The sequence below is a fragment of the Heptranchias perlo genome, chromosome 7 (assembly GCF_035084215.1).
Source record: "Heptranchias perlo isolate sHepPer1 chromosome 7, sHepPer1.hap1, whole genome shotgun sequence".
Taxonomy (NCBI): Eukaryota; Metazoa; Chordata; class Chondrichthyes; order Hexanchiformes; family Hexanchidae; genus Heptranchias; species Heptranchias perlo.
The window spans coordinates 3,032,582-3,060,487 of record NC_090331.1 but is presented as its reverse complement, the minus strand read 5'-3'; the positions used below and the strand labels follow the sequence as shown (position 1 = coordinate 3,060,487).

At 49.8% G+C, this 27,906-nt stretch overlaps 1 protein-coding gene across 8 annotated transcripts in view; it reads left to right on the top strand.

Annotated features, from left to right (window-relative positions):
* tns1b (tensin 1b) overlaps positions 1-27,906 on the top strand; it is a 611,533-nt gene that overhangs the window by 371,583 nt on the left and 212,044 nt on the right. For 6 of the 8 annotated variants that reach the window (XM_067986941.1, XM_067986943.1, XM_067986940.1 and 3 more), the window contains one exon: positions 19,080-19,121. The exons of 1 other annotated variant lie outside the window; for it this stretch is intronic. In XM_067986941.1, coding sequence (XP_067843042.1) covers positions 19,080-19,121 — 42 coding nt within the window. Of the gene's footprint in view, positions 1-19,079; positions 19,122-21,526; positions 21,811-27,906 lie in introns of those variants that run through there. One more of the 8 variants, XM_067986945.1, reaches the window with a different exon arrangement.

Sequence of the window (27,906 nt, the reverse complement as noted above, 5' to 3'; positions counted from 1 at the left end):
TTTAAACCGATTCAGCATTGACTCCTCATCACAAGATCTGTACAGTCAAGTAAAGGCGACCTGCACAAGTGGCTCAGTGGAGACACTATAGCCGAGTGTTTGGAATAAATAATGCCAGTCCCCGCTAACTGTAATTAAACCCCAGTCCCCGCTGACTGTAATTAAACCCCAGTCCCCGCTGACTGTAATTAAACCCCAGTCCCCATTGACTGTAATTAAACCCCAGTCCCCACTGACTGTAATTAAACCCCAGTCCCCACCGACTGTAATTAAACCCCATTCCCCACTGACTGTAATTAAACCCCAGTCCCCACCGACTGTAATTAAACCCCATTCCCCACTGACTGTAATTAAACCCCAGTCCCCACCGACTGTAATTAAACCCCAGTCCCCACCGACTGTACTTTAACCCCAGTCCCCACCGACTGTAATTAAACCCCAGTCCCCACCGACTGTAATTAAACCCCAGTCCCCACCGACTGTACTTTAACCCCAGTCCCCACCGACTGTAATTAAACCCCAGTCCCCACTGACTGTAATTAAACCCCAGTCCCCACTGACTGTAATTAAACCCCAGTCCCCACCGACTGTAATTAAACCCCAGTCCCCACCAACTGTAATTAAACCCCAGTCCCCACTGACTGTAATTAAACCCCAGTCCCCACCGACTGTAATTAAACCCCAGTCCCCACCGACTGTAATTAACCCCCAGTCCCCACTGACTGTAATTAAACCCCAGTCCCAACCGACTGTAATTAAACCCCAGTCCTCACCGACTGTAATTAAACCCCAGTCTCCACAGACTGCAATTAAATCCCATTCCCACCGACTGTAATTAAACCCCAGCACCGACCGACTGTAATTAAACCCCAGTCCCCAATGACTGTAATTAAACGCCAGCCCCCACAGACTGTAATTAAACCCGAGCCCCCACCGACTGTAATTAAACCCCAGTCCCCACCGACTGTAATTAAACCCCACTACCCACCGACTGTAATTAAACCCCAGCACCAACCGACTGTAATTAAACCCGAGCCCCCACCGACTGTAATTAAACCCCAGCACCAACCGACTGTAATTACCCCAGTCCTCACCCACTGTAGTTAAACCCAAGTCCCCACTGACTGTAATTAATCCCCAGCCCCCACCTATTGTAACTAAACCCAAGACCCCACCGACTGTAATTAAACCCCAGTCCCAACCTACTGTGATTAATCCCCAGTCCCCACCGACTGTAATTAAACCCCAGCCCCACCTTCTGTAATTAAATCCCAGATCCCACTGACTGTAATTAAACCCCAGTCCCACCTACTGAGTGGTCCTGGCGGAACCCAAACTGAGCATCGGTGAGCAGGTTATTGGTGAGTAAATGCCGCTTGATAGCACTGTCGACGACAACTTCCATCACTTTGCTGATGATTGAGAGTAGACTGATGGGGCGGTAATTGGCTGGATTGGTCAGGACAGTGTAGAGGGAGCTTTACTTTGTGTTTTACCCGTGCTGTACCTGCCATCGCTTTGTGTTTGATGGGACAGTGTAGAGGAACTTTACACTGTATCTAATCCATGCTGTACCTGCCCTCGGAGTGTTTGATGGGACAGTGTAGAGGGAGCTTTACTCTGTATCTAATCCATGCTGTACCTGCCCTCGGAGTGTTTGATGTGACAGTGTCGAGGGAGCTTTACTCTGTATCTAATCCATGCTGTACCTGCCCTCGGAGTGTTTGATGGGACAGTGTAGAGGGAGCTTTACTCTGTATCTAACCCGTGCTGTACCTGACCTTGGAATTCTTAATGGGAATACCTGGATGGAGCTTAACTCTGCATTCAATTCATCATATTGATCATAACAGACTAAGGTTTCAAATAATGATTGAGAAAGGCATAACTATGACAAAGACCAAAGTTTGAAGAAAAGCTCATTTTGAGGCGAGAGCGGAACTTGGGAAGGTAAACTGGGAAAAAATGTTGACAGACAAAGAGTTCGAACAGCAGTGGGAAATATTTAAAACGGTGATCAGGAGTTCAGGAGAAATGTATTCCTCTAAAAAGCAAGAACAAACTAGCCAATAATGAAACACCATGGATGAATAAAGAGATAAGAATAAAATTGAAACTAAAGAAAAAGGCATTCACTAAGTCCACAGACAATAAAGGAGAGGATGACAGAAGGGAATATGAAGAGGTTAGGAGAGAAGACAAAAAAACAACTAGGAAAGCAAAGAGAAACTATGAAATTAAATTATCAAGGAATAAAAAAAGAAATAGTAAAGTATTCTACAGACACATAAATAACAAAAGAAAAATCAGGTTAGTGATAGGGCCACTAAAGGAAACACACGATAAACTCACAGGTAATGACAGTGAAATGGCAGAAATATTAAATAATTACTTTGCCTCAGTATTTACGAGGGAGACTGACATGGTGGGCAGGACATTGGAAGAAGAGATCAAAAAAGGTATAAAAACATTTAAGATAGAAAGTGGAGAGATAATTGATAAACTAATCAAGAGAGGATAAAACCCCTGGTCCGGATGGATTGCATCCGTGAATATTAAAAGAAGTTAGGGAGGAGATAGCAGAGGCACTGTTACATATATATAAAAATTCATTAGTAAACAGAATAGTGCCAGAGGACTGGTGGACAGATAATGTGATTCCGATATTTAAAAAGGGAGATAGAACAAGTCCAGGGAACTATAGACCAATTAGCTTAACGCCGGTGGTAGGAAAGATAATGGAATCTTTACTCAAAGATGTAATAGAAAAACATCTAGAAACCGAAAATATAATAAAGAATAGTCAGCACGGATTTCAGGAGGGAAGGTCATGCTTGACCAGCCTTATTGAATTCTTTGAAGATGTAACAGAAAGAGTAGACAAGGGTAACGTAGTAGATGTAATATATTTGGATTTTCAAATGGTCTTCGATAATGTACCGCATTGTGGACTCATGACTAGAGTCATAGAGTCATAGAGTTATACAGCACGGATAGAGGCCCTTCGGCCCATCGTGTCCGCGCCGGCCATCAGCCCTGTCTACTCTAATCCCATATTCCAGCATTTGGTCCGTAGCCTTGTATGCTATGGCATTTCAAGTGCTCATCCAAATGCTTCTTGAATGTTGTGAGGGTTCCTGCCTCCACAACCCTTTCGGGCATTGAGTTCCAGACTCCAACCACCCTCTGGGTGAAAAAGTTCTTTCTCAAATCCCCTCTAAACCTCCCGCCTTTTACCTTGAATCTATGCCCCCTTGTTATCGAACCCTCAACGAAGGGAAAAAGCTCCTTAGTATCAAAGGTCAAAGCGTGTGGAGGCAGGGGACAGGTAGCAGAATGGATAGCAAGCTGGCTAAAAAACAGAAAACAGAGAGTAGGGGTTAAAGGTAGTTACTCAGACTGGCAAAAGGTGGGAAGTGATGTTCCACAGGGATCGGAGCTGGGACCACTGCTGTTCACAATTTATGTTAACAATTTGGACTCGGGAATCGGAATACAATTTCAAAATTTGCAGACGACACTAAATTGGGGGGTGTAGTTAATATAAAGGAGGAGTGCGTCAAAGTGCAAGACATTAATAAACTTGCAGAATGGGCGTGTAATTGGCAAATGAATTTCAATATAGATAAGTGTGAGGTGGAGCATTTTGTTTGGAAGAATAAGGAGGTCACACACTGCTTGGATAATAAGAGTCTGAATGGGGTCGAGGAGCAGAGGGATCTGGGGGAACAGATACACAAATCACTAAAAGTAGCGACACAGGTTAATAAGGACATAAAAAAAACAAGCACTGGGGTTCATTTCTTGAGGGATAGAATTGAAAAGCAGAGAAGTTATGTTAAACTTGTATGAAACCTTGGTTAGAGCTCACTTGAAGTACTGGGCACAGTTTTGGTCTCCATATCGTAAAAAGGATATCGAGGCACTGGAGAAGGTGCAAACAAGATTCACAAGGATGATACCAGAACTGAGAGGTTATACCTATCAGGAAAGATTGAACAGGCTGGGTCTCTTTTCTCTCGAAAAGAGAAGACTGGGGGTTGACCTGATAGAGGTCTTTAAGATTGTGAAAGGTTTCAATGGGGTAAACATAGAGAAGATGTTTCCACTTGTGGGGGAGTCCAAAACTAGAGGTCATAAATATAAAATAGTCACTAATAAATCCAATAGGGAATTCAGGAGAAACTTCTTTACCCAGAGAGTGGTGAGAATGTGGAACTCGCTCCCACAAGGAGTAGTTGAGGTGAATAGTGTAGATACATTTAAGGGGAAGCTCGATAAACACATGAGGGAGAAAGGAATAGAAGGATATGCTGATTGGGTGAGATGAAGTTGGGAGGGAGGAGGCTCGTGTGGAGCATAAACACCGGCATAGACCAGTTGGGCCGAATGGCCTGTTTCTGTGCTGTAAACTCGACGGAATTCGATGTTGCAAAATTGGGATTGATGCCTGATGTGGAAAGTGTTGCACTAACTTTCTTAACCCTGATGAGCTGAGCCTTAATTCAGTGGGATGCCGAGAGGGAGGGGCTGGTGGAAACGCTGAGCATCTAAATCCATCTGAGGATGACTCAACTCTTCCAAGGTGAGGTCATCGCACATTCTTAAGCCACTGCCTTGTGGCCAAGACGTAAGTTATGACTGGACAGAGTATTAAAGCAGGCGGATTCTTGGCACTATCACCGGAGAGGACTTACTGCCCTTTATTCAGGGAAGCGGCTGTTTAAATGATTCGTTCTGGTTGTTTTTTTTGGTCCCGAGTCACTGCTGAAATGGTCTGGTTATTTCCGGGGTCCCCCAGCCGCTCGGCAGCCTGATGTCTGTGCCAGATACCGATTGACGAGCTAACCCATCGCCCGGTCTTGAGCTCGCTGTGGGGTTCTGGAAACACACGGGTTCCATCTGGAGCACTGTCTGCTCGGAATAATCTGCTTTTAATCCAACACAGTGCCGAGCTGTGGGCAGGGAAGAGTTGCTCGGGTTCCACCCAGCCGAGGGAACGACAAGGGGAGAACTGAAACAAAATTGATTGCACCCGCTCACCCTCGTGCTTCACACAGCGCTCCAGTAAATGGAGGCCCAAAGTCTCGGCTGTTCCAATCCTCCCGGGCAGCTGGGCGATACTGTGGGCCCTGCTGCCAGATTTCTTCTTGGGGGCAGGGAGCCAAAATAATAATTTAAAAAATCAGGGTGAGTCTTAAGCTAAAGAAATATAAAATGCAACTGATTTCCCCTGGGTTTTCACACGGTGAGTCAAGACCAAGTGAAATGAAAATTGGAAGGGTTCTCCGATGGGCGTTCCGCTCTGCTCCACCACCGTCCGTGCACTGAGGACCGAAATTTACCCCCAAGACTATTCTTCAGGTGAAGCGGGGTTACAGGGAGGGGGATAATTGGACCAGTTATGATTCCGTCCCCATGTTGAAGTCCTACATTCTGTCCTTACTTTCATATGTTTGCATTATAAATTCCAGCACTCTTGTTGACCATGGAAACTGTCTATGTAAACTCGTCACGCTGTAATTACAGCCTCTTGCCAGTGGTAGTGCTGCAACACTCACTGGGTCTGACGTTACATTGTGTTGCCTGGCGTTAACGGGGCAATAACGTCTTCAAAATGAGGTCGATGGTCTCAGCGTCGTGTTAACATCGACGATACTACTGACGCCATTCTGAAAGGAGCCAACCACCGGGCGCCCAAAGTACCGGCTTGTTTCAGGCAATAGGTCCACATCAATGTGCAATTCAGGTCCCTAGGCTTCCAATGATCATTTTAGGTCGGGACTGTTTGGAGCGAGCGCTGTGTACATATCGACCTGTTCCTCGAGCGACGGAACTGTTCAGGCCCAGCCAAGATAAGTTTGGAATTATTTCTGTGGGGCCTGGAGGAGCGGGAGTGGTCCATCGGGACCCACAAAAATAATCTGGGCCACTGCTGCCTCGAGAGACCCTTCTCCCTTCACACCCGACCCCGCCCCACACTTGCCAAAGGCGGCCATTATAGGCCGGCCTCAACCGGTACGCTCATTTGGCACCCAGCAGCTTGCTGGCTCGGTGTTAATTGAGGCCGAGGCCTCAAAATCCCTTCAGCACGAGTAAGGGCGATCGCCCGGCAGGCTCCACCAATTGGCTGTCCGAAAGTCATAATCAAACTCATTTCCAGGCACCATAGCAAGATAGCAAGAGTCAAGACTGTCAGTAGGAGAGGAAGTAAAGTGCGACAATAAAGACTCACATATTGTGCTGCCCCAGATATTGGTGGAGTAACAAGCAAGAATGGCTCTTTATTGCCAATCAGAAGTTGAGCAGCTATTTTTGAAAACAACATTTACACCATTTTTTCCTGAAATATTATTGGCTATTATTAGTTATAGATTCATTTCATTCCATGATTTTCCAACCACAGTGACCTGGAAACAATTCAGCACTGGCTTCTTGTGAGGCTGGAATCTTTCTCTGGCTTGGCCACTGCGACAGATTGGAAAGGAAGTGTCTCGTCCAGTCACAAAGAGATCCATTGGCTCCAGCTTCATTTTAGCATGTTTTGCATATCTTCCTCCTTGTAGACACCTTAATGACCCAATGCAAAGTGAGGCAGTCCAGGCCAAGCTTCCAAGCCAAGGCAAACTAAGTAAGGCTACACCAGGCCAAGGAGAGACAAGTTAGTCCAAGCTAAGTTGAGTCAATTCAAGACAAGACATGTCAAACCAAGGAACAGCCAACCCAAAACGAGGGGAAAAAACAAAGCAAGCCAGGCCATATCAAACCATTGCAGGAGAGGTAATCAAGGCCAGTCAAAGTTCGGCAAAGAAAACGTCGGAGGAAGGTTAACAGCAGTTTATGAATCCTTTAGCAACCTTACACGAACATACAAAATTGGGGTTGCTGTGTATTTTGGGGTTGCTGTGTATATTGGGGTTGCTGTGTGTTTTGGGGTTGTTTTATATTTTGGAGTTGCTGTTTATTTTGGGATTGCTATATATTTTGGAGTTGCTGTGTATTTTGGGGTTATTTTGTATTTTGGGGTTGCTGTGTATTTTGGGGTTGCTTTGTATTTTGGGGTTGCTGTGTATATTGGAGTTGCTGTGTATTTTGGGGTTGCTGTGTATTTTGGGGTTGCTGTGTATATTGGGGTTGCTGTGTATTTTGGGGTTGCTGTGTATTTTGGGGTTATTTTGTATTTTGGGGTTGCTGTGTATATTGGGGTTGCTGTGTATATTGGGGTTGCTGTGTGTTTTGGGGTTGCTGTGTATTTTGGGGTTGCTGTGTATATTGGGGTTGCTGTGTGTTTTGGGGTTGTTTTGTATTTTGGAGTTGCTGTGCATATTAGAGTTGCTGTGTATTTTGGGGTTGCTGTGTGTTTTGGGGTTGCTGTGTATTTTGGGGTTATTTTGTATTTTGGGGTTACTGTGTATTTTGGGGTTGCTGTGTATTTTGGGGTTGCTGTGTATATTGGGGTTGCTGTGTATTTTGGGGTTGCTGTGTCTATTGGGGTTGCTGTGTGTTTTGGGGTTGCTGTGTATTTTGGGGTTGCTGTGTATATTGGAGTTGCTGTGTATTTTGGGGTTGTTTTGTATTTTGGGGTTGCTTTGTATTTTGGGGTTAAGAACGTAACAACATAAGAAATAGGAGCAGGAGTAGGCCATACGGCCCCTCGATCCTGCTCCGCCATTCAACAAGATCATGGCTGATCTTCGACCTCAACTCCACTTTCCCGCCCAATCCCCATATCCCTTGATTCCCCTAGAGTCCAAAAATCTATTGATCTCAGTCTTGAATATATTCAACGACTCAGCATCCACAGCCCTCTGGGGGAGAGAATTCCAAAGATTCACAACCCTCTGAGTGAAGAAATTCCTCCTCATCTCAGTTTTAAATGGCCGACCCCTTATCCTGAGACTATGCCCCCTGGTTCTAGACTCTCCAGCCGGGGAAACAGCCTCTCAGCATCTACCCTGTCAAGCCCCCTCAGAATCTTATATGTTTCAATGAGATCATCTCTCATTCTTCTAAACTCCAGAGAGTATGGGCCCATTCTACTCAACCTCTCCTCAGAGGACAACCCTCTCATCCCAGGAATTAATCTAGTGAACCTTCGTTGACCCGCCTCTAAGGCAAGTATATCCTTCCTTAGATAAGGAGACCAAAACAGTACACAGTACTCCAGGTGAGGTCTCACCAAAGCCCTGTACAATTGTAGTAAGACTTCCTTACTCTTGTACTCCAACCCCCTTCCAATAAAGGCCAACATACCATTTGCTTTCCTATTGCCTGCTGTACCTGCATGTTAACTTTCTGTGTTTCTTGTACCAGGACACTCAAGTCTCTCTGAACACCAACATTTAATAGTTTCTCACCATTTAAAAATATTCTGTTTTTCTATTCTTCCAACCAAAGTGAATAACCTCACATTTCCCCACATTATACTCCATCTGCCACCTTTGCAGATTCTTAGGACTCAATTTTCAAATGGAAGTCCGGGTGCGTTGGGGGCAGGGGCGCAACGAAAATCGGGAAAATCCGGAGCAAGTAAGGAAGCCGGCTCCGACTTCCGGGTTTCACACAGACGCATCAGTGCCCGCGCACTTTGTGAATCCGGAAATCCCGCCGGCAACCAAAACCGGGCTGATATTTAAAGCAGTCATCAAAAGAGTTAAAGTTGTTAAAGTCATTAATTTTATGGTGATTGAGGCAGGGAAAGGATTTTCATTCACCCTCAGTGTGTTTCCCGTGCTGTGGGAAACACTCCATGTTGAAGCAGTCATGTTTCAGCTGACAGCTAATTGGACATTTAAATCCTTTTTTGACAGATGGGGATAAAAGGTGAGTTATTGCAGCAGGACACTCAGTTCTCTCAGACAAACTTTTGGCTGGGAGATCTTTGTGTTTACACTGAAAATTCTTGGTTTCCACTCAGAATTGTTCTGTTTACACATATTTACTTACTTTTCGGACCCCCTCAAACTGACACCATCAGGATGGGGGGACGCGATGGCTGCATTCACCAGTACATCCGAGGACGAGCAACATCACCGGCCTCGCCAGGCACAGTGTGCACTTCTGCCACTTGCAGCTCCACAACACAGTGCTGCACCTCAGGCACCTGCACAACAGCACGGAGGGGAACTACAGAGGGAGCGACGTCGCAGGAGGCACTACCCTCGTCACAGGGTCTACAGACCGAGGCTCAGCTTCCTGGACCTCTCTGAGCAGCAGTGCCTACGGAGATCGCCAGGTGGTCGCAGACATCTGCAGCCCTCTTCATGCCGAGCTGCTCCTGGCTGGGCCCGAGCAGCATCTCGTTACCCGTCACTGTCCAAGTCACCGCTGCCCTCAACTTCTTCACCTCCGGATCATTGCAGGGTGCCACCGGTGACATCACCGGGGTGTCTCAGTCGTCCGCGCACAAGTGCATAAGGCAGGTCACCGACGGTTTGTCTCGCAGGGCCTCGCACTATGTCAACTTCCCCAAGGACGACCTCAGCCAGACGGAGAGGTCAATGGGTTTCCACTCTGTGGCTGGCTTCCCACGTGAACAGGGTGCAATCGATTGCACCCTTATAGCAATCTGAGCACCTCCACACGAGCCAGGACTGTTCATCAACAGAAAGGGGTATCACTCCATCAACGCACAGCTCGTTTGTGACCACCGCAAAAGATTCCTTCACGTGTGCGCCGGATTCCCTGGCAGCTGCCACGATTCCTTCATTCTGAGGGAATCCAACATCCCGGGCTTCTTCCACACACTGAACACCCTTAAGGGCTGACTCCTCGGGGACATGTGGCTCATGACACCCCTGAGGAAACCCATCAGCGAGCAACAGCATCGATACAAAGATAGCCACATCGCCACAAGGTCTATAATTGAACATGTGATAGCACTGCTGAAGATGCGATTTTGGTGCCTCGATTGTTTTGGGGGAGGGCTTCAACACGCACCAGCGAGAGTGGGTCGCATTCTAGTTGTGTTGTGTCCTGCTCAACGTGGCACTGCAGAGAGGGGACCCGGTTGATGAGACCCTATCCCCTCAACCACCATCCACATCTGCCATCCACATTGAGGGGGGAGGAGGAGCAGGAGGAGGAGGAGGAGGAGGAGGACGAACCCATGGGCAGAGCAGCGGCTCACCTGGCTGCTCATGAGGCCAGTGAGTCACTCATATGTGATCTGTTCTTGTAAAAACAGAAAGTGATAAGAGTCCAGTCCTCACACCACCTGGAAAGACCAGCACCAACACCAGCACCCCCACCCCGCCACCCCCTGCAAAAAACAGTCCTGCAACTACACACACACCCTCTGTAAAGTGACCCACTGGGTGGCATCAAGTCTCGCCGTTCGTGGTGAAGCTCATGAAAGGACCCGATCACAAGAGCCAATCAAGAATGGGCACGACGTGGCAGTAGTGGTGAGAATGATAACATTTAATGTGATTTTAACAAAAACCAAATATAAATGGAAAACATGACAGTCTGTCAGACCCCCTTGTGCATCCCCTGGTGATCAGAAATCCTCAGCCTTTCTCTTCCTACCGCTTCTACGTGGTGCGTCCCCTGTGGCTGCAGCAGAGTTTGTGGCAGTTTGCTCATGTCCATGCCCTAACTGCTTAGATGCTTTGGGCCGACGCCCTCTGGGTTTTGGAGCCTGCGAGGGCCCCGCCAACAATCGCTCCACCTGCACCTGTGCAGGGGCAGACTCGGCCACCTGGAGAGGAGGCAGCATTGCGGGTACTGGTTGAGAGGAGGGGCAATGGGTGAGACGTGGGAACGCTTTAAGTGGCTTCCCCACTTCCATGTCCTTTGTCGCCATCATCCTTCTCCTGGGCCAGGGCCACATCACTCCTACCACCCTGATGGACAACAATTTGGAGGACATGTGTGATGCCTTGGAAGGCCATTTCTAAAGTATCTGTCAGCGTGTTTAGGGTGGCAGAATGTTGTTCACCCTGAGTCCAAACAGCCGTTGTCAGGGCCTGAATGAACTCATTTGTGAGCTGTGCTTGAAGCTCAATGGAGGCTAGCCTTCCCTCCATCACAGACATTCCTGCAGTTACCTGCGACACTATCTCAGACATTTCCCCAGTTACCTGCGACACTATCTCAGACAGTTGCTCACGTCCCTGTGACACTATCTTAGAGATTCCCTCCTGTACCTGTGTCACCATTCCACTCATGCAGGAGTTGGGCTCCTCCATCCTCTGCGCGATTGTGGAGAGTGCGCGTGGCACCTGTTCCAGTACCTCGCAAATGTGCTGCTGCCCCTCGATCTTTCTCCTTTTAAAGGATGGCCCCCAGGGTTCAGCATCTGTGTCCAGCTGTGCAGAGCCTGGAGAGGAGTACGCCCAGTGACGAGCACTCTCCACAGTGCCCCTGCCACCAGTGTCTGCTCGTTCTCACTAGTGTGTGGTGACTCACCAGGTGCCAACCCAACTAACTGACTACTAGGACCCACCAAGGTGTGAGTATCTGTGCTGGTGGATGGCTCACTAAGATATGACGGTGTGCCCTCAGAGGCCGGGAGCTCCTCTGAGGAATCGCCCTCTGCCGTCACTGCGGTCGTCGAAGGGCCTGTAAGAGAACAGAAGGCAATATTAAGCATCATCTCAGATGTGTCATGTTGCGGTGAGCATACTGAGGTGTTCACCATGGCAATCATTGTTACCATCAATTCATGTTGTGATGAATATTAAAGTTGTGTCACCAGACGTTTGTGGGGTGCCAGTCTCGGCATCCCCGACGGACAGGCGCTCGAGGGTGCGGCTGATCTCCAGGGTTTTCTCCTCCGTGTCTGTGTGAGGACCAGTATTTGTGGAGGCCCCCCTCCGGTCTTCGCCCTCTCGCAGGCATTTTACGCTCTCCTCTAGAAGGGGAGAAAGTACAGACGTGTGAGTGAGGGTGAAGTGGCCAACCGGTGAATGCATTGGTTTGGGTGAGGCTGACCGTGGAAAGAGATACATCAGAGGGTGAGTATGAGACGGAGCCATGACATTGGATCAGGATTGGGGTGAGTGGTAGTGGTGGGGTCACAAATGGGGAGGTGAGGAAGTGCTCAGAAAGTGCAGGTAAGTTGAGGATGAGCCTTCAGTGGGTGTGAGGAGTGATGTGATGGAGTAGTCTTGGCAGTGCAGAATGAGTTGGCGGGGGGGCAGTGATGTGCAACATGGAATGCAGGAGAATCAGTAAGTGTACTCACTTTGGCTGACCTAGTTAGGTCACTGAAACGCTTCCTGCACTGGACCCAGGTGCGGGAGATGTTGCTCCTGCTGCTGACCTCCTCTGCCACCTCGAGCCAGGCCTTCTTGGTGGCAGAGGCAGGCCACTTCCTCCCGTCCGCCGGGTAAGTAGTTCCCTCCTCCTCCTCACCCCGGCCAGTAGCACCTGAAGTGAGGCATCATTAAACCTTGGAGCAGCCTTGCCCCTGTGCTGGTCCGTTGGGTCTTCTGGCTCTTTGCTCCAGCAAAAGCCATTGGAGGACTGCCCCTTTAAATACAGGCGCTGCAGCTGACAGCCTGTCATGCGGGAGCACAATCCGCCCACTGTGCAGCTTTCGGACGGCAAACCCGAAAGCCACGTGAACGGCCACCAATTAACTCGCGATCGCGTGGGGAACGCTCATTTTTATTATTTGGGTTTGCCGCGCGCCCATTGCCCCCCGCTGCCTTCCCACCGCCCTTTGAAAATTGAGCCCCTTGTGTCCTCCTCACAGCTTACTTTCCCACCTAGCTTTGTATCGTCAGCAAACTTGGATACATTACACTTGGTCCCTTCATCTAAGTCATTAATATAGATTGTAAATAGCTGAGGCCCAAGCACTGATCCTTGAGGCACCCCACTAGTTACAGCCTGCCAACCTGAGAATGACCTGTTTATCCCGACTCTCTGTTTTCTGTTCATTAACCAATCCTCTATCCATGCTAATATATTATTCCCAAACCCATGAGCCCTTATCTTGTGTAAGAACCTTTTATGTGGCACCTTATCAAATGGCTTTTGAAAATCCAAATATACGACATCCACTGGTTCCCCTTTATCTACCCTGTTAGTTACATCCTCAAAAAACTCGAATAGATTTGTCAAACACAATTTCCCTTTCATAAAACCTTGTTGTTGTGTATTTTGGGGTTGCTGTGTATTTTGGGGTTGCTGTGTATTTTGGGGTTGCTGTGTATATTGGGGTTGCTGTGTATATTGGGGTTGCTGTGTACTTTGGAGTTGCTGTGTATTTTGGGGTTGCTGTGTATTTTGGGATTGCTGTGTATATTGGGGTTGCTGTGTATATTGGAGTTGCTGTGTGTTTTGGGGTTGCTGTGTATATTGGGGTTGCTGTGTACTTTGGAGTTGCTGTGTATTTTGGGGTTGCTGTGTATATAAGGGGTTGCTGTGTATTTTGGGTTTGCTGTGTGTTTTGGGGTTGCTGTGTATTTTGGGGTTGCTGTGTGTTTTGGGGTTGCTGTGTATTTTGGGGTTGCTGTATGTTTTGGGGTTGCTGTGTATTTTGGGGTTGCTGTGTGTTTTGGGGTTGCTGTGTATTTTGGGGTTGCTGTGTGTTTTGGGGTGGCTGTGTATATTGGGGTTGCTGTGTACTTTGGAGTTGCTGTGTATTTTGGGGTTGCTGTGTATTTTGGGGTTGCTGTGTGTTTTGGGGTTGCTGTGTATTTTGGGGTTGCTGTGTGTTTTGAGGTTGCTGTGTATTTTGGGATTGCTGTGTGTTTTGGGGTTGCTGTGTATATTGGGGTTGCTGTGTACTTTGGAGTTGCTGTGTATTTTGGGGTTGCTGTGTGTTTTGGGGTTGCTGTGTATTTTGGGATTGCTGTGTGTTTTGGGGTTGCTGTGTATATTGGGGTTGCTGTGTACTTTGGAGTTGCTGTGTATTTTGGGGTTGCTGTGTATTTTGGGATTGCTGTGTATATTGGGGTTGCTGTGTATATTGGGGTTGCTGTGTACTTTGGAGTTGCTGTGTATATTGGGGTTGCTGTGTGTTTTGGGGTTGCTGTGTATTTTGGGGTTGCTGTGTGTTTTGGGGTTGCTGTGTATTTTGGGATTGCTGTGTATTTTGGGATTGCTGTGTGTTTTGGGGTTGCTGTGTATTTTGGGGTTGCTGTGTATTTTGGGATTGCTGTGTATTTTGGGATTGCTGTGTGTTTTGGGGTTGCTGTGTATTTTGGGGTTGCTGTGTATATTGGGGTTGCTGTGTATATTGGGGTTGCTGTGTACTTTGGAGTTGCTGTGTATTTTGGGGTTGCTGTGTATTTTGGGATTGCTGTGTATATTGGGGTTGCTGTGTATATTGGAGTTGCTGTGTGTTTTGGGGTTGCTGTGTATATTGGGGTTGCTGTGTACTTTGGAGTTGCTGTGTATTTTGGGGTTGCTGTGTATATAAGGGGTTGCTGTGTATTTTGGGTTTGCTGTGTGTTTTGGGGTTGCTGTGTATTTTGGGGTTGCTGTGTGTTTTGGGGTTGCTGTGTATTTTGGGGTTGCTGTATGTTTTGGGGTTGCTGTGTATTTTGGGGTTGCTGTGTGTTTTGGGGTTGCTGTGTATTTTGGGGTTGCTGTGTGTTTTGGGGTTGCTGTGTATATTGGGGTTGCTGTGTACTTTGGAGTTGCTGTGTATTTTGGGGTTGCTGTGTATTTTGGGGTTGCTGTGTGTTTTGGGGTTGCTGTGTATTTTGGGGTTGCTGTGTGTTTTGAGGTTGCTGTGTATTTTGGGATTGCTGTGTGTTTTGGGGTTGCTGTGTATATTGGGGTTGCTGTGTACTTTGGAGTTGCTGTGTATTTTGGGGTTGCTGTGTGTTTTGGGGTTGCTGTGTATTTTGGGGTTGCTGTGTGTTTTGGGGTTGCTGTGTATTTTGGGATTGCTGTGTGTTTTGGGGTTGCTGTGTATATTGGGGTTGCTGTGTACTTTGGAGTTGCTGTGTATTTTGGGGTTGCTGTGTATTTTGGGATTGCTGTGTATATTGGGGTTGCTGTGTATATTGGGGTTGCTGTGTACTTTGGAGTTGCTGTGTATATTGGGGTTGCTGTGTGTTTTGGGGTTGCTGTGTATTTTGGGGTTGCTGTGTGTTTTGGGGTTGCTGTGTATTTTGGGATTGCTGTGTATTTTGGGATTGCTGTGTGTTTTGGGGTTGCTGTGTATTTTGGGGTTGCTGTGTATTTTGGGATTGCTGTGTATTTTGGGATTGCTGTGTGTTTTGGGGTTGCTGTGTATTTTGGGGTTGCTGTGTATATTGGGGTTGCTGTGTATTTTGGGATTGCTGTGTGTTTTGGGGTTGCTGTGTATTTTGGGATTGCTGTGTGTTTTGGGGCTGCTGTGTATATTGGGGTTGCTGTGTATATTGGGGTTGCTGTGTATTTTGGGATTGCTGTGTGTTTTGGGGTTGCTGTGTATTTTGGGGTTGCTGTGTATATTGGGGCTGCTGTGTATATTGGGGTTGCTGTGTATATTGGGGTTGCTGTGTATTTTGGGATTGCTGTGTATTTTGGGGTTGCTGTGTATTTTGGGGTTGCTGTGTGTTTTGGGGTTGCTGTGTATTTTGGGGTTGCTGTGTGTTTTGGGGTTGCTGTGTATTTTGGGATTGCTGTGTGTTTTGGGATTGCTGTGTGTTTTGGAGTTGCTGTGTATTTTGGGGTTGCTGTGTATTTTGGGGTTGCTGTGTGTTTTGGGGTTGCTGTGTATTTTGGGGTTGCTGTGTGTTTTGGGGTTGCTGTGTATTTTGGGATTGCTGTGTGTTTTGGGGTTGCTGTGTATATTGGGGTTGCTGTGTACTTTGGGGTTGCTGTGTATTTTGGGGTTGCTGTGTGTTTTGGGGTTGCTGTGTATTTTGGGATTGCTGTGTATATTGGGGTTGCTGTGTATATTGGGGTTGCTGTGTATTTTGGGATTGCTGTGTGTTTTGGGGTTGCTGTGTATATTGGGGTTGCTGTGTACTTTGGGGTTGCTGTGTATTTTGGGGTTGCTGTGTGTTTTGGGGTTGCTGTGTATTTTGGGATTGCTGTGTATATTGGGATTGCTGTGTATTTTGGGATTGCTGTGTGTTTTGGGGTTGCTGTGTATTTTGGGGTTGCTGTGTATATTGGGGTTGCTGTGTATTTTGAGATTGCTGTGTGTTTTGGGGTTGCTGTGTATTTTGGGATTGCTGTGTGTTTTGGGGCTGCTGTGTGTTTTGGGGTTGCTGTGTATATTGGGGTTGCTGTGTACTTTGGGGTTGCTGTGTATTTTGGGGTTGCTGTGTGTTTTGGGGTTGCTGTGTATTTTGGGATTGCTGTGTATATTGGGATTGCTGTGTATTTTGGGATTGCTGTGTGTTTTGGGGTTGCTGTGTATTTTGGGATTGCTGTGTGTTTTGGGGTTGCTGTGTATATTGGGGTTGCTGTGTACTTTGGGGTTGCTGTGTATTTTGGGGTTGCTGTGTGTTTTGGGGTTGCTGTGTATTTTGGGATTGCTGTGTGTTTTGGGGTTGCTGTGTATATTGGGGTTGCTGTGTACTTTGGGGTTGCTGTGTATTTTGGGGTTGCTGTGTGTTTTGGGGTTGCTGTGTATTTTGGGATTGCTGTGTATATTGGGATTGCTGTGTATTTTGGGATTGCTGTGTGTTTTGGGGTTGCTGTGTATTTTGGGGTTGCTGTGTATATTGGGGTTGCTGTGTATTTTGGGATTGCTGTGTGTTTTGGGGTTGCTGTGTATTTTGGGATTGCTGTGTGTTTTGGGGCTGCTGTGTATATTGGGGTTGCTGTGTATATTGGGGTTGCTGTGTATTTTGGGATTGCTGTGTGTTTTGGGGTTGCTGTGTATTTTGGGGTTGCTGTGTATATTGGGGCTGCTGTGTATATTGGGGTTGCTGTGTATATTGGGGTTGCTGTGTATTTTGGGATTGCTGTGTATTTTGGGGTTGCTGTGTATTTTGGGGTTGCTGTGTGTTTTGGGGTTGCTGTGTATTTTGGGGTTGCTGTGTGTTTTGGGGTTGCTGTGTATTTTGGGATTGCTGTGTGTTTTGGGATTGCTGTGTGTTTTGGAGTTGCTGTGTATTTTGGGGTTGCTGTGTATTTTGGGGTTGCTGTGTGTTTTGGGGTTGCTGTGTATTTTGGGGTTGCTGTGTGTTTTGGGGTTGCTGTGTATTTTGGGATTGCTGTGTGTTTTGGGGTTGCTGTGTATATTGGGGTTGCTGTGTACTTTGGGGTTGCTGTGTATTTTGGGGTTGCTGTGTGTTTTGGGGTTGCTGTGTATTTTGGGGTTGCTGTGTGTTTTGGGGTTGCTGTATATTTTGGGGTTGCTGTGTGTTTTGGGGTTGCTGTGTGTTTTGGGGTTGCTGTGTATTTTGGGGTTGCTGTGTGTTTTGGGGTTGCTGTGTATTTTGGGATTGCTGTGTGTTTTGGGATTGCTGTGTATTTTGGTATTGCTGTGTATTTTGGTATTGCTGTGTATTTTGGGATTGCTGTGTGTTTTGGGGTTGCTGTGTATTTTGGGATTGCTGTGTGTTTTGAGGTTGCTGTGTATATTGGGGTTGCTGTGTATTTTGGGGTTGCTGTGTGTTTTGGGGTTGCTGTGTGTTTTGGGGTTGCTGTGAATTTTGGGGTTGCTGTGTGTTTTGGGGTTGCTGTGTATTTTGGGATTGCTGTGTGTTTTGGGATTGCTGTGTATTTTGGGATTGCTGTGTATTTTGGGATTGCTGTGTGTTTTGGGGTTGCTGTGTATTTTGGGGTTGCTGTGTATATTGGGGCTGCTGTGTATATTGGGGTTGCTGTGTATATTGGGGTTGCTGTGTATTTTGGGGTTGCTGTGTATTTTGGGGTTGCTGTGTGTTTTGGGGTTGCTGTGTATTTTGGGATTGCTGTGTGTTTTGGGATTGCTGTGTGTTTTGGGATTGCTGTGTATTTTGGGATTGCTGTGTGTTTTGGGGTTGCTGTGTGTTTTGGGATTGCTGTGTGTTTTGGGATTGCTGTGTGTTTTGGGATTGCTGTGTATTTTGGGATTGCTGTGTGTTTTGGGGTTGCTGTGTGTTTTGGGATTGCTGTGTGTTTTGGGATTGCTGTGTGTTTTGGGGTTGCTGTGTATATTGGGGCTGCTGTGTATATTGGGGTTGCTGTGTGTTTTGGGGTTGCTGTGTGTTTTGGGATTGCTGTGTGTTTTGGGGTTGCTGTGTGTTTTGGGGTTGCTGTGTGTTTTGGGATTGCTGTGTGTTTTGGGATTGCTGTGTATTTTGGGATTGCTCTGTATTTTGGGATTGCTGTGTGTTTTGGGGTTGCTGTGTATTTTGGGGTTGCTGTGTATATTGGGGCTGCTGTGTATATTGGGGTTGCTGTGTATTTTGGGGTTGCTGTGTATTTTGGGGTTGCTGTGTATTTTGGGGTTACTTTTTATGTTGGGGTTGCTGTGTATATTGGGGTTGCTGTGTATTTTGGGGTTACTGTGTCTATTGGGGTTGCTGTGTATTTTGGGATTGCTGTGTATTTTGGGGTTGCTTTTTATGTTGGGGTTGCTGTGTATATTGGGATTGATTTGTATTTTGGGGTTGCTGTGTATATTGGGGTGCTGTATATTTTGGGGTTGCTGTGTATTTTGGGGTTACTGTGTATATTGGGGTTGCTGTGTATTTTGGGGTTGCTTTTTATGTTGGGGTTGCTGTGTATTTTGTTTTGTTTGCTTTTTTTCTGAAGACTGACGGTGTCTGGTACTCCCACAGTCGAAGTCACACAATGATATGTCAGAGGCAAACTCCACATCTGTAACAGTGTGCAGGTCACCAGTGTGTCGGTGATACCAAGGACAGGCGTTAGAAATAAGTACTTGTGTCACGGGGGGGGCAGTATAAGGGGTGAGTAAAAGATGACAGATCAGGGCCGTTGCTTGGTCACCACTGTCCCAAACTCTCGAACTGTCTCATTTCACTCACTCCCTTCACACTTGCCCCATCCAGTTACCCCAGAAGAAATCCCTGAATGCAGAGATTGTAGACTGAGTGGAGACGTTGTAACCCTGCTTAGTTTGAAATGCTCAGGCTCTTTGCTCTAAATATTCCTACCTGTGTATTGTTTGTGCCTATCACATGATGTAACATTGACTCCTCCATTCTCTCCTTCCTCTCTAGCCTTCCAGCACTGATATCCCACTCAACCATGTAGAGAGCACAGTGAGTACATTCAGTTCAAATTCTCTCCTCCCCATTCCTCTGTCAACAAATGCTCATGGTGGGGGGAGGGTTGTAATGGGATGAAGGGCAGTGATTGAAGAGTGACCTTCATCATCAAACGCTCCCCCTCTCTCCGACAGCTCGTGATTCCCTTCGGAGTGCGTGTCCACCCGGATAGCCATGGTTGCTTTATTACTTTTTTGGATAGTGTGAAGGGTTGTATTCTCGGCCTTGATCAGTGGGAACTCACACGCTTGAAAGGTCCAAGATGGACGAGATAGTCAAGATCAGAACTAGAGGGTACCCTTTAAGGGGGGGGGGAGGGTGATCTCGCAGTGGTGTTATAAAAAATGTAAACTCTTCAATAGAATCTACCATTTAATTTGGAGTTATCTCGAAGATTATCACAGGTGAGGATACCATCTGCATTGCTCTTTTAATCAACAGCAACAACCTGCATTTATTTTGCGCCTTTAACGTAGTAAAACGTCCCAGGGTGCTTCACGGGAGCGATTATCAAACAAAATTTGACACCGAGCCACAAAAGGAGATATTGGGACAGGTGAGAGGCAGGTTTTAAGTAGCATCTTAAAAGAGGAGAGAGAGGTAGAGAGCTTTAGTGACCCAACAAGCCCATCCTTTTTTGATTGATTCGCTGCTCTGTTGAAGATTCTGCCTGACTTTTGCGTGCACCTCTGCTCGCTGTGATTTGGTACCCCGCCTAACTGGGCATTCTGCCCCAGTGAGTTTAGACAGCCTGCACCAACCGTAGGATCCAGTTGGATCCTGTCCTCACCTGCTATCCATGCACACTTCCACTGGATAGGTGATCAGGAGTCTCAATATGTCCTTGTGGTCAAGCATTCCACAGCCTGATACCCCTCTTTGTGAAGAACTTCCCCTTTCATTGTTCTAGTGACAATCCTCAGTCTAGGTCCCCTTGATATTAATTCACCAACCAGTCCTTCACTAAATACCCTCTGTTTCTTTGAAAAAAGCCCCAAATTTTCAAGTCTTTCTTCATAATTATGACTTCTAATTTCCGGTATCATTGCGGTGACTTCTCCCTGGCCCCTTTGCCAGGCTGTAATGTCCTGCCTGTAACGGGGTGCCCAGAACTGTATGCATCTCTCCAACGGAGACTAAGGTGTCAGCCGTGGCTCAGTGGGTGTCACTCTCGCCCCTGACTCAGAAGGTCATGGGTTCGAGCCCCACTCCAGAGATTTGCGCACAAAATCCAGGCTGACACTCCAGTGCAGTATCTGAGGGAGTGCTGCACTGTCGTAGGTGCCGTCTTTTGGATGAGATGTTAAACTGAGAACACTTCTGCCCTCTCTGGTGGATGGAAAAGATCCCATGGCACCATTTGAAGAAGAGCAGAGAAGTTCTCCCAGTGTCCAATATTTTATCCCTCAACCACCATCACTAAAAACAGATGATCTGGTCATTATCATGTTGCTATTTCTAGGATCTTGCTGTGCACAAATTGGCTGCTGCAATTCCCACATAAAAACAGTGACTACACTTCAAAAGTACTTCATTGGCTGTGAAGCACTTTGGGACATTCTGACCTCTTACACTAACTCAGGGTCTCAAAACTGGGGGACTCCTCCCCTCCCTCAGTCTCCTCATAAACTGTGGGACTCCTCCCCTCCCTCAATCTGTGGTAGTCCTCCGCTCCCTCAGTCTTCCCTCAAACTGTGGAGCTCCATCCCTCCCTCAGTCTCTCCTCAAATTGTGGGACTCCTCCGCTCCCTCAGTCTCCCCTCAAACTGTGGGACTCCTCCGCTCCCTCAGTCTCCCCTCAAACTGTGGGTTTCCTCTCCTCCCTTGGTCTCCCCTCAAACAGTGTGGCACCCCCCTCCCTCAGTCTCCCCTCAAACTGTGGGACTCCTCCCCTCCCTCAGTCTCCCGTCAAACTGTGGGACTCCTCCCCTCCCTCAGTCTCCCCTCAAACTGTGGGACTCCTCCCCTCCCTCAGTCTCCCCTCAAACTGTGGGACTCCTCCCCTCCCTCAGTCTCCCCTCAAACTGTGGAATCCTCCCCTCCCTCAGTCTTCCCATCCCCCAAAGTCTACAAGCTCCTTTTTTATAAAACCAAGCTTGGCGTCAACTAATCACTGCCTGCTGATTTACCTCGTCCATTCCCCTCGGTAAAACGATAACAATCTGGAGATCTGCCCTAGCGCTGAGCCTGCACTGAAAGAGTTAAGGTCTCATTTCCTGTCCCACGATGAGACGTGTTCCCGAAGTAGTTCAGTGAGAAATATAATGGTATTAGGAGCTGGTTTGTGCTATCAGCTGATGTACGCATGACCCTGGGAGTCAGTACGGAGGGGTGGGTGTTTTGAGGGGAGGAGGGAGAGTGCAGCGAAAACAAGCCAGGGAGTGTTGATGCTGTGGTCTCATAGTTAACCACAAGGGAAGGAAGGAATGGGAAACAAGAGAGGGAAAGCTGTTGAATGTCGTGAAACACAGAGAGGGATATCTGTCAACATACTTCAGGCAAACTACATGCCTTGTTAAACATGATCGATCATAAGTGACTGGATCTGAAATATAAACAACACAAAAACACCTCAGTCCCTGGCACTGAGCTGGCTGTTCACTTTCTTTTGGCTGTGGGCTTTTGAGATAAGATCGGAGAGAGAACAATGTCCTGGAGGTGGAGCTGGAGGAGTCTTTCACAGGTACCAGGTACAAGGGAGGGGGTGGGTGGGTGGGTGGGGAGAGGGGGGAGGAGAGAGGGAGAGGAGACTGAGAGAGGGAGAGGAGACGGAGAGAAGGAGAGGAGAGTGAGAGAGGAAGAGAGAAAGGGCAGAGAGAGAGAGGGGGAGAGAGAGAGGGAGAGAGAAAGGGGCAGAGAGAGAGAGAGAGGGGGAGAGAGAGAGGGGAGAGAGAGAAGGAGAGAGAGGGACTGAAGAGGAAAGGGAGAAAGAGAGAGAAGGGAGAGAGAGAAGGAAGGAGTGTAAGAAGGAAGCAAGAAGAGAGAGGGGAGGGTAGAGAGAAAGAGAGAAGCAAGGACAGAGGGAGGGGCAGAGTGGGAAGAAGAGAGAGAGAAAATAAGGGAGAAGGAGAGAGAGGGAAGGTCAGCGAGTGGAACGTAGCTCAAGGGCGAGGGGGGGGTGGTGGTGAAAGACAGTTGTAGGGAGAGGGAGATGGAGAGAGAGAGCTGCGGAGATAAAGAGAGGGAGCGGGAATGCTGGAGAGAGACTGAGAACCCGAGACAGACATACGGGAAATCTCAATGTTTGAGTTTATTTTATTCTGTGCGGTAAATGTCTTTTAAAGTTTGCCTGTTTAGACCGGGGGTTTCTCAATCACTGACTCTCACTCCCCGCACGGTCCTGATGTGTGGGCTGCAGAGCCCAGCGTCATGTTTCTATCCTGGAGAAAGCTCTTATATTTTCTTTTTTTGCGCCTGTATCTGTGACAGTTTATAGAGGAAATCATTCTCCGGAATTGGATAATTGCACCAGGCTGTACCCGGGTCTAGGGTCAGACGGGGGGAGGGGATTGGCGAGGGCTGTACCCGGGTCTAGGGTCAGACGGGGGGAGGGGATTGGCGAGGGCTGTACCCGGGTCTAGGGTCAGACGGGGGGAGGGGATTGGCGAGGGCTGTACCCGGGTCTAGGGTCAGACGGGGGGAGGGGATTGGCGAGGGCTGTACCCGGGTCTAGGGTCAGACGGGGGGAGGGGATTGGCTAGGGCTGTACCCGGGTCAAGGGTCAGACAGGGGGAGGGGATTGGTGAGGGCTGGCCTGGGTCAAGGGTCGGTCGGGAGAGGGGATTGGCGAGGGCTGGCCTGGGTCAAGGGTCAGACGGGGGGAGGGGATTGGCTAGGGCTGTACCCGGGTCAAGGGTCAGACAGGGGAAGGGGATTGGCGAGGGCTGTACCCGGGTCTAGGGTCAGACGGGGGGAGGGGATTGGCTAGGGCTGTACCCGGGTCCAGGGTCAGACGGGGGGAGGGGATTGGCTAGGGCTGTACCCGGGTCCAGGGTCAGACGGGGGGAGGGGATTGGCTTGGGCTGTACCCGGGTCAAGGGTCAGACAGGGGGAGGGGATTGGCGAGGGCTGTCATGTGGTGATGTTGACACGGGCATGCTTGCCCCGTTAATCGTGCGTGGGTGCTCACTATCGGCTGTCCCGTACGGTGCTCTGAGATGTCTCCCTGTGCGGATGGACTATTGGGGAAATGTCCTCGCTGTCTGACCCTTGTGCAGCGTGAAGGTTAACGGGTTCAAGAGTCCAGGCACGTGGGAACACCATCACCTCCAAGTCCCCCCCCTCCAAGTCACACACCATCCCGACTTGGAAATATATCGCCGTTCCTTCATCGTCGCTGAGTCAAAATCCTGGAACTCCCTACCTAACAACACTGGGAGAACCTTCACCACACGGACTGCAGCGGTTCAAGAAGGCAGCTCACCACCACCTTCTCAGGGGCAATTAGGGATGGGCAATAAATGCCGGCCTCGCCAGCGACGCCCACATCCCAAGAATAAATTAAAAATGAGAGTTTGGGGGAATCAAAGAAGTTTTCAATAACTGGAAACCAACCAAATGAAAACCAGCACACTGTTTATTTCTTTCTTTATTTTTTTGCATCTTGCTTTGCCAGGCCGCCCTCTGCTCACCCAACACTGGGGCCAGTGCCTCTGCTCACCCAACACTGGGGCCAGTGCCTCTGCTCACCCAACACTGGGGCCAGTGCCTCTGCTCACCCAACACGCGGGCTAGTGCCTCTGCGTTCAGGGGCTAGGGAGGCACATCAGCCAGGGATACTGCCCTCAGATCGCTATCCTGGGATCCCCCGCTGGACCAGGCATGTGTGTGGATAACACCGGGCTTGGCTGTGATGCACCCCACGATTGAATAGCTCGCCGACACTCACCGCCCAGCCTCACACACGCGGTCTGGCCACTTGAGTAAGATGTTGGAGGGTAGCTGGTTCCCAAAAGAACCTCTGCTCCAGCAGGGGAGGGGAGGGGAGGAGGGAGATTATTGGGAAAGAAGGGAACCATGTGTGAGTTGTTTGAAAAAGTGACCGGAAATACCTTGATGTAACAGAGAAAATAATTCATATCAATCCTGGGCCGAAGGGAATTGCGGAAGTCTGAGGCCAGCTTGGTGCAATGAAGGTAGTGCAGGGGCCTTGGTCTGGTCCCGAGGGTGGGGTGGGTGCTGCGGGGTGGGGTGAGTTGTGTGTCGATGATCGGGAGGGAACTTTGGGATGACACAGTGACTCGTGCCGAGCTTCACTTCCCGTATCTCCCAGTTACTGATCACAGCGGAGCTCCTCTTGTGTAGGTCCAGTGGTCCCAGGGTTTCAACCTCAGCCGACACTGAGACTGCTGCCCCCCCACTGCGCCATTGGTTGGGGCTCTATGACTTAACCTCAGTGCCCTTGGGTTAATGAGGGGATAAATCATCCAAGGTTCCGGCTCCTGATCATCGTTCAGTGAGTCCTACCGGAAAGTGTTTGTTTGGACGTTGGGTGAGGACAGGCTGGGGCTCGGCTGTGATACCCTGACCCCTGACCCTGACCCCGAGCCTGACCCTGACCCCGATCTTGACCCCCACCCCGAACCTGACCCTGAGCCTGACCCCGACCCTGCACCTGACCCTGACACTGACCCTGACCCTGACCCTGACCCTGACCCTGTCCCTGTCCCCGACAAGCTCCAATAGCCTCCAAGCCTTCATCGAAGCCTCTAAGTCAGAAGGTCGTGGGTTTCAGTCCCGACTCCAGAGACTTGGGCCCATAATCTAGGCCGACACTCCGAGTGCAGTACTGGGGGAGTGCTGCACTGTCGGAGGGTCAGTACTGAGGGAGCGCTGCACTGTCGGAGGGTCAGTACTGAGGGAGCGCTGCACTGTCGGAGGGTCAGTACTGAGGGAGCGCTGCACTGTCCGAGGGTCAGTACTGAGGGAGCGCTGCACTGTCGGAGGGTCAGTACTGAGGGAGTGCTGCACTGTCCGAGGGTCAGTACTGAGGGAGCGCTGCACTGTCGGAGGGTCAGTACTGAGGGAGCGCTGCACTGTCGGAGGGTCAGTACTGAGGGAGCGCTGCACTGTCGGAGGGTCAGTACTGAGGGAGCGCTGCACTGTCGGAGGGTCAGTACTGAGGGAGCGCTGCACTGTCGGAGGGTCAGTACTGAGGGAGCGCTGCACTGTCCGAGGGTCAGTACTGAGGGAATGCTGCACTGTCCGAGGGTCAGTACTGAGGGAGCGCTGCACTGTCGGAGGGGCAGTACTGAGGGAGTGTTGCACAGTCGGAGGGTCAGTACTGAGGGAGAGCTGCACTGTCGGAGGGTCAGTACTGAGGGAGAGCTGCACTGTCGGAGGGTCAGTACTGAGGGAGCGCTGCACTGTCTAGGGGCAGTACTGAGGGAGTGCTGCACTGTTGGAGGGTCAGTACTGAGGGAGCGCTGCACTGTCGGAGGGTCAGTACTGAGGGAGCGCTGCACTGTCTAGGGGCAGTACTGAGGGAGTGCTGCACTGTTGGAGGGTCAGTACTGAGGGAGCGCTGCACTGTCGGAGGGTCAGTACTGAGGGAGCGCTGCACTGTTGGAGGGTCAGTACTTAGGGAGCGCTGCACTCTCGGAGGGTCAGTACTGAGGGAGCGCTGCATTGTTGGAGGGTCAGTACTGAGGGAGTGCTGCACTGTTGGAGGGTCAGTACTTAGGGAGCGCTGCACTCTCGGAGGGTCAGTACTGAGGGAGCGCTGCACTGTCGGAGGGTCAGTACTGAGGGAGCGCTGCACTGTCGGAGGGTCAGTACTGAGGGAGTGCTGCACTGTCGGAGGGTCAGTACTGAGGGAGCGCTGCACTGTCGGAGGGTCAGTACTGAGGGAGCGCTGCACTCTCGGAGGGTCAGTACTGAGGGAGCGCTGCACTGTCGGAGGGTCAGTACTGAGGGAGCGCTGCACTGTCGGAGGGTCAGTACTGAGGGAGTGCTGCACTGTCGGAGGGTGAGTCCTGAGGGAGCGCTGCACTGTCGGAGGGTCAGTACTGAGGGAGCGCTGCACTGTCGGAGGGTGAGTCCTGAGGGAGCGCTGCACTGTTGGAGGGTCAGTACTGAGGGAGCGCTGCACTCTCGGAGGGTCAGTACTGAGGGAGCGCTGCACTGTCGGAGGGTCAGTACTGAGGGAGCGCTGCATTGTCGCAGAGTCAGTACTGAGGGAGCGCTGCACTGTCGGAGGGTGAGTCCTGAGGGAGCGCTGCACTGTCGGAGGGTCAGTACTGAGGGAGCGCTGCACTGTCGGAGGGTGAGTCCTGAGGGAGCGCTGCACTGTTGGAGGGTCAGTACTGAGGGAGCGCTGCACTGTCGGAGGGTCAGTACTGAGGGAGCGCTGCACTGTCGGAGGGTCAGTACTGAGGGAGCGCTGCACTGTCGGAGGGTGAGTCCTGAGGGAGCGCTGCACTGTCGGAGGGTCAGTACTGAGGGAGCGCTGCACTGTCGGAGGGTGAGTCCTGAGGGAGCGCTGCACTGTTGGAGGGTCAGTACTGAGGGAGCGCTGCACTGTCGGAGGGTCAGTACTGAGGGAGCGCTGCACTGTCGGAGGGTCAGTACTGAGGGAGCGCTGCACTGTCGGAGGGTCAGTACTGAGGGAGTGCTGCACTGTCGGAGGGTGAGTCCTGAGGGAGTGCTGCAGTGTTGGAGGGTCAATACTGAGGGAGCGCTGCACTGTTGGAGGGTCAGTACTTAGGGAGCGCTGCACTCTCGGAGGGTCAGTACTGAGGGAGCGCTGCATTGTCGGAGGGTCAGTACTGAGGGAGTGCTGCACTGTTGGAGGGTCAGTACTTAGGGAGCGCTGCACTCTCGGAGGGTCAGTACTGAGGGAGCGCTGCACTGTCGGAGGGTCAGTACTGAGGGAGCGCTGCACTGTCGGAGGGTCAGTACTGAGGGAGTGCTGCACTGTCGGAGGGTCAGTACTGAGGGAGCGCTGCACTGTCGGAGGGTCAGTACTGAGGGAGCGCTGCACTCTCGGAAGGTCAGTACTGAGGGAGCGCTGCACTGTCGGAGGGTCAGTACTGAGGGAGCGCTGCACTGTCGGAGGGTCAGTACTGAGGGAGTGCTGCACTGTCGGAGGGTGAGTCCTGAGGGAGCGCTGCACTGTCGGAGGGTCAGTACTGAGGCAGCGCTGCACTGTCGGAGGGTGAGTCCTGAGGGAGCGCTGCACTGTCGGAGGGTCAGTACTGAGGGAGCGCTGCACTGTCGGAGGGTGAGTCCTGAGGGAGTGCTGCACTGTTGGAGGTGCCGTCTCTTGGATGAGATGTTAAACCGAGGCCCTGTCTGCCCTCTCTGGTGGATGTAAAAGATTCCATGGCCACTATTTGAAGAAGAGCAGGGGAGTTCTCCCCGGTGTCCTGGGTCAATATTTATCCCTCAACTGACATCTCTAAAACAGATTATCTGGTCATTATCACATTGCTGTTTGTGGGATCTTGCTGTGCGCAAATTGGCTGCTGTGTTTCCTACACTACAACAGTAACTACACTTCAAAAAGTGCATCATTGCCTGAAAAGTGCTTTGGGATGTCCTGAGGTTGTGAAAGGCGCTATATAAATTCAAGTTCTTTCTCTCTTTGAATTTCCCTGGTTACAGCGATGCTCAGCTGCTGTCCTGGAGAAAAGATATGAGACTCACCTCTCAGGGTCAAAGAGGGATGGCAGGGTAGAGTGCAAGTGGTCACTTGCATCAGGCGCTGCTGCTGGACAAAGGAACCGCACATTGAGGGAGTGCAGTCCTCTCCTGTTGACGTTAGCTGACAGCTTTGAGA